Source organism: Scylla paramamosain, chromosome 5 (genome assembly GCF_035594125.1).
Source record: "Scylla paramamosain isolate STU-SP2022 chromosome 5, ASM3559412v1, whole genome shotgun sequence".
Taxonomy (NCBI): Eukaryota; Metazoa; Arthropoda; class Malacostraca; order Decapoda; family Portunidae; genus Scylla; species Scylla paramamosain.
The window spans coordinates 5,414,192-5,428,516 of record NC_087155.1 but is presented as its reverse complement, the minus strand read 5'-3'; the positions used below and the strand labels follow the sequence as shown (position 1 = coordinate 5,428,516).

General features: G+C 35.6%; 1 protein-coding gene across 4 annotated transcripts in view; it reads right to left on the bottom strand.

Moving 5' to 3' along the window:
• LOC135100453 (THO complex subunit 5 homolog) overlaps window positions 1-14,325 on the bottom strand; it is a 105,855-nt gene that overhangs the window by 82,324 nt on the left and 9,206 nt on the right. For all 4 annotated transcript variants that reach the window (XR_010268714.1, XM_064003362.1, XM_064003364.1 and 1 more), the window contains exons 3-5: window positions 14,062-14,142; window positions 12,325-12,534; window positions 9,191-9,376 (exon numbers count right to left, since the gene is read on the bottom strand). Coding sequence is in view for 3 of the 4 variants with exons in the window: in XM_064003362.1 (XP_063859432.1) it covers window positions 9,191-9,376; window positions 12,325-12,534; window positions 14,062-14,142 (477 nt within the window). In the remaining variant the exon portion in view is untranslated. The remainder of the gene's footprint in view (window positions 1-9,190; window positions 9,377-12,324; window positions 12,535-14,061; window positions 14,143-14,325) is intronic.

Below are 14,325 nucleotides of genomic sequence, written 5' to 3'. Positions count from 1 at the left end.
TTTGTGTATAAAGTGACAATACACCTCCTTATATTCTGTTAACTTAGTGTTGGAATTCCACTTATGATGTATGTAGCCTAATTCTGCACAAAACCAGTTTTTAAACAAGGGAAGGAAGCTTTAAGGAGGATGGCCCTGGATGGGATCAGTTATAACACCAAGACTACAAGTAAAAAGAACTCAAAAATTACCTAGGAACCTAATGAGTATTATAGTCTTGAATCCTGATACCTAAGGTGCTGTCCTTCTTGTCTTCTAGTCAAAGGTTCAATCTCCAGGCCTCTTATGAAAAAGATTTATCCCTACTTCAGACCAATTCCTCACTTTCTCTCTCACCCTAAATCAGGCATGGACAACCCTTAGCACACATGCCAAACAGCACACCAATGACTTGTTTCTGGCACATGAAAGTACAGGTTACCTTTTTTTTTTGTACATATCAATTTACTTAAACATGAAAGTTGTATCTAGATATGAAGTGTAAGATTTCTCGTATAAGTACTAAACGGTGTAAGATTTCCAAATGTTGAGAAAAACTGACTTTGACTACTTTTGAGCTACTTTTGTCTGGACTTGTGGCAGGAATTATTTTGACCACTGGCAATTCTGGTTAGTGACCACTGTCACCAGAAGGTACCACTGTAGAAATCTCCATGAGATTCCACTGTCACCAGGCAGTGACAAACCAGGCTCACCACATAAACATTGTTTTGTTTGTACCTCATGTCTGCAGTCAGCTCATAAGTGTCCTGAGGATTTTCCCTGATACCTCTGCCATGTTCTTGTTGTTCATTGTGAGGCTGTGTCTGGTAGAAGAAAAGAGGTATGTCTGGTTGAAAGTTGACAACATTTTTTGAGATTTGGTGATTTCAGGGGTTGAAAATTTTAGTTTGTTCATAGCAGAGGAAGCAGTAGAAGAGTTGTTTGTTGAATTAAATTCAGATTATAGCCTTTTGGTGATGAAATAGATAGTGCATTTGATATTGTTCAGAGCAAATTAGTAATAATCTACATGTCTGAACAAAGAAGTTTTCTTTGAACAGAGCATTATAACTTCATAGAAGAAATGGTTTCTCTGTAGTAGCAATATACAGGATATCCGCCTCCACTTCTGCCTTTGCAGAGCCTCCGCTGTGAGTATAAAGAGCTGCATCAATATCCACAATCACGTTTTTAGATAACAAAAAGCTCTGTCTCTGCCTCTGTATCTGCATCAAAGAAATGCAGATGTTGCAGATCTGTGTCATTCACTGTTGCCAGGATAATCACATGTGTGTGTGTGTGTGTGTGTGTGTGTGTGTGTGTGTGTGTGTGTGTGTGTGTGTGTGTGTGTGTGTGTGTGTGTGTGTGTGTGTGTGTGTGTGTGTGTGTGTGTGTGTGTGTGTGTGTGTGTGTGTGTGTGTGTGTAAATTTAATTTTAATTGAATTGAATTGAATTTATTGAGTAAGCTCAGACTTTATATAAAAGTATGGAGCACAGCTCTCCAGCAAAAGAATATAAACACTATAAATCATATACAGAATGTGCATAATTATTACATAAGAAAAAAATACATACAAATGAAATACACTATAAGGAATGACAAAAAATGAATAAAAAAAAATGTGTATACATATACAATGATACATACTATTACTAATTGAGAAATTATAAAAACTATTGTCCTGTTTTGCACACATTTATCTAAACATGCATAGCACCATCCTCAAAAACAAAGATAATTTCTTCATCACACTTGAACTTGTACTTTGCATGAACAAAACATATTTGAATTGTGTTGGCCTATTTATGTAATAATTTGTTATATACATATTACATAACCTAACAATTTCTACACCTGTACATTCAAAAAGAACATGAAATTCATCTCCTACTACCTCAACATTACACTTGTTACATACCCTATCTTCTCTACTGACACCTTGATACCTACCAACATTTACAGGAAGTCTATTATTACAAGTTCTAAACTTAGTCACTAATAATCTGTCACCTTTTGTTAACTTTTCTAAATACTGTTCTCTGCCAAAATCTGTCTTAAACACCCTATAATTGCTACTTAATGAGTTTGTTTCTAAATCATGATGCCAAGTTACAAGCCACTGATCTTTCAATCTCTGTTCCACAGCTTTCTTCACCCATCTTGAATTAGGAACATATTGCAACAACCACATACCAGACATTCCACAGTCATTACAAATATTCTTTATACAAGCTAACCATGGAGAAGTAGTATAAAGCCCTAACCTATCCAGATGCAATAGACATTGGTACATTACATAATACAATTTAGTATTTTTACCTGAAATTAGCCTAGACCAATAACCTATCATTTTTTCTTTATATAAATATCAAGTGGAAATACACCCAGTTCACCATACACCATGTCATTACAAGTATTCTTATGAACACCCAAAACCTGTTTTAAAAATTTCATGTACATATACTCTAACTCCCTAGCAATATGGTAACCCCCAATTTCAGATGTGTAAGTCAATATAGGTAACACTGTGGCAGTAAATTATTCAAGTTGTATATCCACTGGCAAGTCAAACTTCCTACACTTACTTATTAATGAGTACATTGCTCTTGTGGCTGTCTCTTTTAGCTCCAGCTCACCTTTGCAAAACCTCCCATTATAATCTAATAACACTCCAAGATACTTATACTCTGTCAATACTTCAATGTTTTCACCACCAAATTGAAATTAATAGTTAGATAAATTTTGTCTTCCCCTACTAAACACTACTACTTTTGTTTTGTTACAATTTAGCTTCAATTTCCATTCATTACAATATAAATTCAGAGCAACCAATGCCTGCTTCATTCCATCCTCACTGTCACACCAAATACATAATAAGAAATAGTTTAAGATACATATTTAAGAAATCATCACCAAAATTTACATAACTGCAATTAAATTCAATTAATTCACTTTCAATATCATTCACATAAAAAGCAAAAAGCAAAGGTGATAAATTTTCCCCGTCTTACCCCTACATTGCAAACAAAGGTGTCTGAAATCTCCTGGTTAAGCATGACACATGATCTGATATTATTGTACATATTTCTGATTACATTTAGAATTTTCCCTTGCACCTTTTCCTTCACAAGCTTACACCATCCTTCATGCCATATCATATCAAAGGCTTTCTTGTAATCAACAAATAAACAAAATAGCTTTCTCTTCTTCCAGTTAAATAAATCAATTACACATTTCAACAAAAATATATGATCGAGAGTGGAATATCCATGTCTGAAGCCCGCTTGTGTTTCATTAATGATAGATAAGGTGTTTGAATAATCATTAAGTCTCTCATTAAGTATGGAGGTGAACAACTTCCCCATTCAGCTAAGTAAGGTGATGCCCCTGTAATTACTAACATCCTGGATGTCTCCCTTGCTTTTATAGAGTGGCACTATTGTACCCACCAACCATTCAGCTGGCATGACACCAGTATCAAGTATTTTATTAAACATTTTAACATATAGGGGACACAAAACATGCTTAGTACTTTTAATATATTAATTTAATATCATATCAAATGCCGGGCATTTGTTGTTTTTTAACTTCTTAATATTTCTAACTACCTCTTCTTCACTTATAGGATCATTAAGTACTGATAAAATTTCAGTATCCACATGGTCTTCATCATTTGTAATACTCACATCACTATTGTCAGAACTTTCATCACTCGCTAGGTGCTTATGATGCTCATAGAATTCATTTAGTGTTATGAGGATCTGATAAGTTCTTTTCTGACTATTTAAAATTTTCCAATATGCTTTAGGATCATCACTCTTATATTTTCTAAGTTTCTTTTATTAAGTTATCCCTTTCCTTATTCTTCACTCTTTTTAGATTTGCTTTATATTTCCTGCTTTTCTCAATCATGTTGTTAAAATTTACACAACTTCTATGCAAATGATACCTCTGTCTAGCTTTATGGTATTCCTTTCTAGATGCCCAGCACTCTTTATCATATCCCACTGAGGTGGCATTATTGGACTTTTTAATGAATGATCCTTTCTTATGTGGTGGGAAAGTTGCAAGTGTCTGCTCAATCAGTATTTGTTTTAAATCTAGGTTAATATTATCCACTTTCATCCACTTTTGCAATCAGTTCATTTATCTTAGTTTCATCAATATTACTCACATATAAAAATTGTTTTTCAACATTCCATTTACTTAGCCTTACACTTGATTGTCTTGATTCCTGTGCCTCTCGGTTTGCAACAGGCACCGTACTTTGTATCTTACATTTAATTCTTTCATGTAGTCCATAGTGTACATCAAACCACAAAGGTTCATAATCTAATACTTTAAAAACTACAACATACTTCATAATCACTGGTGATCCTAAAAAAAATAGTCAATAGTTGTACTGTGTGTGGTAGTAGGTTTGCCAATGCTGCAGTCCTTCCCTAACCTTCCATTAAATATATAAACTTTGTGATTCTTACAAACATCCAACAACTTTTTCCCATATGAATTCCTATCAGGGGTTAAGTCTTGGTTTGCTCTAGTCTCAGTTACTCCAAAATCAGTTAAATTTACTTGAGGTACTTCCACAGACACAGGGTCCTCAGCAGTATCAGAAGGAACATCAGATATAGTGAGAGTGTGAGCATTAAAATCACCACAAAGAACATGCACATAATCATCATAAGAATAAGTCAGCAAAAAATCATCCAGCTCATCATAGTCCTCTACATTACCATATCTAGAGTGTGAGGGGAGAATGTAAACACAGCTTATTACCAGTTCCCTATCAAAATTTACCCTACTTCTATCAACTTTAACTGAAAGTAAAGAATCATGAGTGTTACTAATATGCCTCACTTAAAACTAACATTTTTCTTGATGACTATGAGTAAACACCCAGATTTAAACCTGCTTAATTTGCTTCTGTTCTTAAAGACAATGTCAAAGCCAATATTTTCCAAATTATTTTTTACATTAATCATATCAGTATCATCACACTTAGTTTCACATAAACAAATCACATCATACTCTTTAATAAAGTTAACAAAATCCATAGATAAAAACTTTGACTTGATACCACAGACATTGAGACAACACATTAATATAATCCAGGGGAGGAACAAACTGAACAGTTAATATTATTTTCACTAACACCATTATCATGCCCAAGTATGTGCTGTGCCCCAGCGCCATCCTAGGCCCTTGTTAAGTGATCTAGATTTAACTTTTTTCCAATCAGGAGCAGAAATATCAACCTTTTCTAAGTCATCAGGACAGTTTATAACTACAGGTCTACCCCCCCTATGCAACCATGCAAGAATGCTCCCCTCCCATGTGGACACATTTTTCACTGTTTCTTGCTCCTTAACCACATTCAACATTTTAGCCCTTAAGGAGGTCACGCCATCATTTATATACACTTTTCTTCACCTACCTTTGAGTTTTTTCTTATTTTGCATAATTTCATTTCTTTTCTTTTGGTGGCAAAAACTCACAATCACTGGCCTACTTCCTTCCCTGGGCCTCCCCAAACAGTGAACAACAGAAATGTCATCCTGCTCAATTTTCACTCCAATAGTATCAACAAGTTCTATAACTTTAGCTTCCAGCAACTCCTCACTTTCGTCCTCTTCTTCCTCTAATCCAGAAATACGTAAGTTCTCCCTTCGAGAGTACTGCTCTATCTTGTCATTTTCATACTTGAAAAGGAGGCAATTCCTCTGCATTACTGCAATCTTGTTTTCTAATTTATCATTAAATTCCTTGAAAGCAGTAGATACAGCTGTAGATACAGCGACTGAAATTATGCTGGCCAGGCTGGGCAGCATAACAACAACTGCATCCTTAATCGTCTTGCTTATACTTCTGCTCTCCCTTCCATCAATGTTGCTGGTTATATTAGCAAGCTCATTTTCTACCTTTGTCTTCACTAATTCTTCAAGTTCAGACCCAATGAAGTGTGCCATTGTTGTGTGGAGTTCAGCAATAGAATTTCTTTACATGTATAGGTCGGTGAGGGTGGTACAGTATATACGTGGCAACACAACACCTTGTTTACCTTCTGTGGCTCACACAACAGTACAGGGAAGACTTGATAATACCTTCAGTACTGGCAGTAGAGATGTTCCTCAGGCCCTGTAGCAGGTCACATCAGTAGTCAGGTACTCAGAAGTTCATTTAAAAGCAGTAGTAGCTCCCAGGTTATGGTCGTATTGGAGAAACTCCCTCAACATATACAGCTGTCTTCAGGTACCTCCTTAGCGTCACGCAGTGTGTGTGTGTGTGTGTTTACCTAGCTGTGAAATACAAAACAAGAGCCACACTAGGCTCATGCTGTCCCCATCTCCATATCGACTTTTATCCAAATTTTCTTTAAATTTATGGGCTGTTTTGGCACACACACAGTCTCATCAATAAGTTCATTACACACTCCTAAGCTCCTTTGGGGAAAGCTATGTTTCTTGATGTCTCCTCTTCCATGTACCTCTCATACCTGGTATCACAAGATCATCCCTATCCTTCTTTTCCATCCCTTCCAATATTCTATATAGTGCTATCAAATCACCTCTTTCCCTCCTTTTTTTCCAGTGTTGTCAAGTCCAATCTCGTCAACCTCTCTTCATAACTATACCCTCTTAGGCTTGTAGGGATTTTAGTTGCAGCTCTCTGAATTCTTTCTAGCTTTCTGATATCCTTCAAACTTGGTGACCACACTAATGCTGCATACTGCAGTCTTGGACATATCATTGTTGTTATCAGTTTTTTTTTTTATCATATCTTCATTAATATAGCTGAACACCATCTTGATGTTTCTCAGCAGATTATATGTTTCTCCAGTGAACTTATCTACATGCTTCACAAACAAGTTTATTAGAAATGTTTACTCCCAGATCTTTTTCTTCTGATCTTATAGTAATTTTCTAATTCCCCATTTCCTCATTTCTGTTCTTCTCACACTGTTTCCAAACCTCACCAGACTACATTTCTTGGCATTAAACCCCATGTTCCATCTCAACGACCATTCACTTATCTTAATTAGGTCTTGATTCAGAGCTTTGCAGTCTTCTCCATTTGTTACTTTTCTCATAATTTTAGCATCATCACCAAAGAGACTCATGTAGCTCGTCACCCCTTCCGTCATATCATTTACATATACTGCTAATACCAATCCTTGTGGAACTACACTTATTACTGGTCTCCATTTTGACTTATTGCCTCTGATTACTGTCCTCATTTCTCTGTCCATCAAGTTGGTCATCCATTTTAATAATGATCCTCCCAATCTTCCTATATTTTTCAGTTTCCATATTAACCTTCTGTATGGTAATTTATCAATGCTTTTTTCAGGTCACCCACTCCTGTCACTCACTCTCTTCCTATTATACATCAATGATCTTCTAAGCCAAATTTATTGTCCTATCCACTCCTACAATGATGATGATATCACCCTGCACTTTTGCACATCTTTTCTTAGACATATAATCCTTCAGGAATTAAACAACTAATGGAAAGAAGCCAAAGAATGCCCAATTTTTTTCTTTCTATAATTTCTGACAGGGATAGAGCAAATACAGTGTTCTTCAATGCCTCAGAAACATGATTCCACCATCTATCAACTCAACATAACCTTCCAAATAAGTTCCCTCTTCCTCAGTGACACTTAATTGTCCCTCTCATTTACACTGAACCTCTTCAGTCTGTCCTTTATTCAGAATCTAGACTGAAAACTTCACACCTCATCTACTGTTAATCCCTTAAGAGTGGGGACATTACTGTAAAATGTTTCTTCCTGTACAGCAATGTTTTGACATTTTCATGAAAGTTGCTCCATTTCCATCACGAATTTCACAGCTCTGCTTCAATGAATTGATTTAGATTTAAGAGCATTTCCTTTATCCATCCTCTTTATCTCATCAGCTCTTTAATCTGCCACAAACTTTCTTCCTGCAGCAGATCCATGTTTGGAATGATACTTGGTATTTGCATGGTGTGTAGCTATTTCTCCCTGTGTTCCTCACTGATAACCAAATTTTCACATTAGTCAACAGATTTGTGTTTCACATGACCTTCCTTACATTTTCTCCTATCAGGAGCAGGCATGCTGGAAACACTGGCCATGGAAAGTCTGACTTGGAATCAGATGGAGAAGAAAAACAAGTTGGATATCTTACCATCACAACAATCATGGCAACACTGAGTAAGAGCATAGTAGTTGTGTGAAGGCCTTGGAGTCGCGCTGACCAAAAACCACCATGCAAACTCGAAAAGGAGAGCAGAATAATGCAAACCACAAAAGCCCACACTTTAAGAGTTAAAACAGCTTCTACAAAGTCAGAGATTCTGAGCCATCTCTGCTAGTTTTTCTTGCACCTCCAGTTGCTAATTCTGTATAAGGGCCTTATCCACTCATGTATGAAGTATATCTAGCTATCTTCTGTTGCTACTTTCGTGATAACTGCTCTTCCGATCATGGCCACACTGTACAGAACTTTCTATTTTTTCTCACCCCTCTTCTGTCCACCTCCCAAAAGCAAAAGTTAACTAGTATTCACAATCTTTTATTCCTTTCACTGGTAAACTCTGGAACTCCCTGCCTGCTTCTCTATTTTCCCCTATTTATGATATGAATTCTTTCAAGTAGGAGGTTACAAGACACTTCTCCAATTTTGGTTAATCCTTTTGGCCCTTTCTTTTAGGGGCTGACACTTCAGTGGCTTTTTTTTTTTTTTTTTTTTTTTTTATTCTACACCAGTGCCTCTCTTACATAAGAAAAAAGATTCAAAAGAAAAAAGAGTGGCTAAGTATAACTTCCCTTTTGCTATCTGGCGAGCAGCAGGTGGAGACTCATGGGAGGCAACTACATGGTATTGCCAGATGTATGAAAATGTATGTTTCTAAAAAAGTAACTCCCTACAAAAAAGTCTTAGATAGCTATGAGTCACCGTGCATCCATACATCATAGAAAATGGAGATTTTCCCAGAAAGATATCCTCAAAATAACTCTTGAGATGTTCTGGACATTGAACAAATGTCAAACTTAATAAAACAAATAAGTGATACAGGTATGACTAAATTTTATTTATCTATTTACTTATTTATTATTTTATTACCTAGTGTCTCCTCTCCTTATGACTCTTTACTGCAAGTTCTTCCTCTTCTTTCACTGAAAGTTTCTCAGATATGTATAAAAGGCAAAAACTCACCTCTAAGATTGTGTTTATCCTAGGTGCTAAGGAAGCTAGCTTGCGCTCCTGTTCACTGATAGCTTCAGCTACTGCCTCCTTCTCTTTAGTCAACTTGTCAAAAAGCTGTGTTTGATCCCTTCGCTGCACTAATTCCCACTGTAATCGAGCTAGGCGCTGTTCGTGCAGGTTCTCCACTGTTTCTGTCTGTAGAGCAATAAAATATTAAATGAAGAAGCCAGTAAATGGTAAAAAATATATTTTGAGCAGTGAAACATGAGGCAATGCAACCTCATGACAGAAAATGCAAGGAATAGTACAAAGCCAAGAGGTTAGTTATTTAAATGGTGATAGTATGAGGGTAAGGAAGGAAAGTAAGAATGAAATATAAACACATTAAATGAAAAGTAACAACAACTGATTGAGCAACCAAGTTAGTGAGGTAACTGTGGTATGAAAGGACATAAAAAATGAGGAAGAGATATCGCAATAGAGGAAGACAATGTCTAAGCAACATCAGAATAAAGGAAAAAAATGTAATATAATAAAAGAATTGGATAATATAAGAATGGATAGTACTGGTGTATTAATACACATTGAAGTAAATGCTTTCAAATAAGATGAAAGTGTTGATGGATTTGTGGATATGTAGAAGCCATGTGATAGTAACTGATAGAGAATCAATGTAACATAGATTCTCTATCAATTACTATCACATGGCTTCTTACATAAGAGGGTATTATAAAGTAGGTTTGAATTTACTAAAGGGACTGAAAGCATTACAGAATCAGTGGATGTGTACAAGCAAAAGAAACAGCAGATGGTTTCAAAATAATAAATGACATTATCTTGGCTCTATAGTATACTTATGGATAGGTTGTGAGATAAACAAAAGCAAGGACTGATAATGGAGAAGTTGAACCAATCATGTCTGCAGATATTTCTTTTTAAGAGAATATTATTTGCAAAATCTGATGAATGGATTATGATAACAAAAATTAAACACTTTTTTATTTAAGAGAGAGGGAGAAGATAAGAAAGATTCTGCTGATCCAAGTTTTTTTTTTGTATGTGTGTGTGTGTGTGTGTGTGTGTGTGTGTGTGTGTGTGTGTGTGTGTGTGTGTGTGTGTGTGTGTGTGTGTGTGTGTATGTATGTATGTATGTGTGTGTGTGTGTGTGTGTGTGTGTGTGTGTGTGTGTGTGTGTGTGTGTGTGTGTGTGTGTGTGTGTGTGTGTGTGTGTGTGTGTGTGTGTGTGTGTGTGTGTGTGTGTGTGTGTGTGTGTGAGTGTGTGTGTATTTACCTAGTTGTATTTACCTAGCTGTGATATACAGGAGGGGAGTAATCTCACAGTATCCCATCTCTATATCTATCTAGTTTGGTCTTAAAAGCACGGACAGTTACAGCATTGTGTGTGTGTGTGTGTGTGTGTGTGTGTGTGTGTGTGTGTGTGTGTGTGGGGAGAGGCTTCTACAGTCCAAATAATGCTCAGTTGTATCATAGAATCAGTGTGGAAGACACAATTTTATTACTCTCTAATGAACTAATTATTAGTTGATGTACTACTGATTCAAGTTGGATGCCATCAATTTTATCTGTTTGGATGTGACACCACATTTGTGGTTTCTCCCTACTGATCAATTCTAAATTTTACTATTTAACATAGCATAATTCCACTTCCTTTAACTTATCTGCATTCAATATATTCTCCAACATTAACTTAATCTATCCACAAAAAAATACAATAATCATTTGTCTTGATCCCTGTCAAGAACAAGATCAAACTTGAGGGGGAAAAAATTCCCACAAGCACCATAAGAATGAGAGAGATAAAGAAAATATGTTATATGTATTTTTGGCGAGATAACAACTATCAAGAAAATCTGGTAGTATTTTGAATATTGAAAGTGTCTAGCAAGATCAAGCATGATTTTGGGCAGAAATAAGTTGTATTGAAGTCAATGAGCTTTGGCATTAGAGAAAGTTTAAGAAATGTATCTCTCAATGCATCTCTGTTATGAGTTCTGTACAGAGATGGAGCTCTGATAAGAAGCAATAATATTTCCAAGAGAAAATCATTATAGTACTGCCTCAGATCTTCCTCCTTAGTTGGGGTGTAGTGCAAGAAACATTTCTGCTTTGTGAAGCAAAGATAGATAAAAAATAAATTAATTAATTAATTAATTAAAAAATGAAAATAAAAAATGAAAAAAAAAATGTAAATGGAGTTCAATCTGACTCTACATAAATCTGGTATATCTAGAATTAAACATGAAGTGACAAGAAATATTAGAAACAGAAGCAAGATATAATTTTACAGCCCTGAGAGGTTGGCTGAGTGAATAATGAGAATAGAGGGAGAGAGGGATAAACCCTGCAAAATTGAAAATTAGAAAACTATAGTGAGAGAGAGAGAGAGAGAGAGAGAGAGAGAGAGAGAGAGAGAGAGAGAGAGAGAGAGAGAGAGAGAGAGAGAGAGAGAGAGAGAGAGAGAGAGAGAGAGAGAGAGAGAGAGACCAGAATTTGTAGGGAATGAGTTATATAAGCAGGATAATGACATCTGACAGATTTCCAAGGAACAGGCATGAAAGCAAAATCAACTATTCCATCATAGCAAGAAAACAAAAAACAAAAAAATAATAATAATAATCATTCAATATGCATATTTAAAAAAAAAATGTAATGATAAAACAGAAAAATCAAATGCAACACTATAAGAAATAATACACAATACAAAAAGAACACAGTACAACAGTAAAGCAACAAAAAAAAAAGAGTAAGGATATCTGAGAATCCAAACCTTGACTATAAGAATAAGAAAATCAAATTAGAGGAAAACATGTATGATAATCACTGGAAACTATCACAAATAATAAAAGGACAAAACTTTGACTATAAGAACATACAAGAAAATATAATTAGAGGAAAATATGTATGATAATCAATGAAAACTATCACAAATAATAAAGGTGATCACATGTAAAACACACACACAAACACACACCCCGGGACAAAAAAATATAACCAAACCAAAAGTAACACAAAGAAAGAAATTAGTTAACTAATGAAGATGCAAGGCTCATGAGAATGAGAATTACAATAAACAATCTAAGAGTGCAACCGTTATAGACCAGATGTGGAGGAAAGGGACTTACAGGACGACTGATGTCCTCAGGTGCCTCAACATAAAACTGCTCCACTGGCACCAAGTCAATCTCCTGGTCAGCAGATTGAAAGTCAAGGCAGCGGCGAACTTCCTTTTTCAAGTGAGCAACTTCATACAGAAGGTTCTGCAGCTGCAGAGTTACTCCATCAACCCCTTGGCGTGCTTCAGCAGTCCTCTCCCTTGCATCCCTCACCCTGACCTGTCATGCAGGTGGTGGTGAGAAGTGAAAGACCTGCATAATTATTCTTTCCTTGTTCTTCACTACACTAATCCAGGAGAAAATGTAACTGCTACTCACTCATTCTAGAAACATACTGCAAAGGGTTTAAAAAAAAGGTACATTAAATTTTGTTACTGTGGCATATCAATACTCATACATAAGTTCACATCATAGAAATTATTTAATCACCAGTAGACAAGAAATGAAAGATAGTGAAAGTGGTAAGAGAGTAAGATTTTTTTCCAACCTCTACAATCTCTATAGCATTTGCACTGAACTATTTCAGGGTAAAAAAAAGCCCACAATCTCTAAGACCAAAGAAAGTGAGGTAGATGAGGAGTACAATCAAAAGTATGTTTCTTGCTATTTTCAATACTCCAAGTTGTTCACTCAGAATTCATTCCCCGTGGCCAGACTGTTGACCTCAAGTTCTACTGTATCATTCTATGACATCTGAGGGAGAGCATTAGGGTCAAACAACCTGAGTTCTGGGATGAGGACAACTGAGAGCTCCAACATGATAAGGCACCCACTCACAGTGCATTGAAAATGTAGATCTTTTTTGGCCTACACCAATATGATTCTCATTCTCCATCCATCCTATTCACCAGATTTGGATTTTTGCTGCTTCATTTTTTCTAAGATGAAGTTCCACCACTATTAACACTGTCAAGTGAGAATCACAGGATCCAGTGAGAATCACAGGTGTTGTTCGACAAGCTTGAACAATGGGACATCTTGGGAGCATTCTGATTAGAGTAAAACCACTGAGAGAAATGTATAGCTGCAAAGTGATTACTTTGATAGGACTGGTATCCAAATTTCAATCAGGTACACTGGTAGCTAAGTGCAATCCTAGAACTCTTTTTAATTGCATCCCACATACTCTATCACTATTACATCAACAACCCTCCCACCCCCTTGCTTCACCTAAGAAGCATGATTATGAACATTATTTTTCTTAACTGAAGTACTTTCAATCACCACAACTCTTACTAGATGCATAACACCATCATTTCTCCTCCATTCTTATTTCTTCCAGTTACACCATACATTAACACCTACTTTCTCACCATTACATTCCCAACATGAATTGACAAATATCTTTGGAAAAAGATGCCACAACCCTTCCCATGGCCCATCTTAGCTATAGCATAAGCAGATGTAGAAGAAAAGACAGAAGACTGCTAGAACCAAGAACATAGAAAGAAAACTTATCATTACATATAATTTCTTCAAAAAAAATTCCAAGAGAATCAAAATATACCAATGGTGAAAAAAAAGGGCTTTTGCATACTCTTATTCTATTTGCTTATAATAATCTTGTGAGCCCACTTCATGTAATTTCTTAAAATTTTTGTTCTACAAATAACAAGAAGAGACTGATCCTTATTTCATATATTTTCTTATAATTCTTATTCTACATATTATAGAAGACTGATCGTTATTTCTTATACTGTATTTCCTTTAAGTTCTTATTCTACAAATTACCAATCCTTTCCTCACCTTCTGTACACGGCTGAGGCGACGCAATGACAACATAAGCATGAGCACTTGAGTCCTGCGTTCCTCTACCTCACTGGTCCACTGGGGAGAGAGAGAGAGAAAAAAATAAATAAATAAATAAATAAATAAATAAAATAAAAATAAATAAATAAATAAATTTATAAATAAATAAAAAATAAAAATCTAGATAAACAAGCTACTGTGAAGCTGTAAGGCACTTGGCATAAAAGCAAATGTTTACTATATATATATATATATATATAT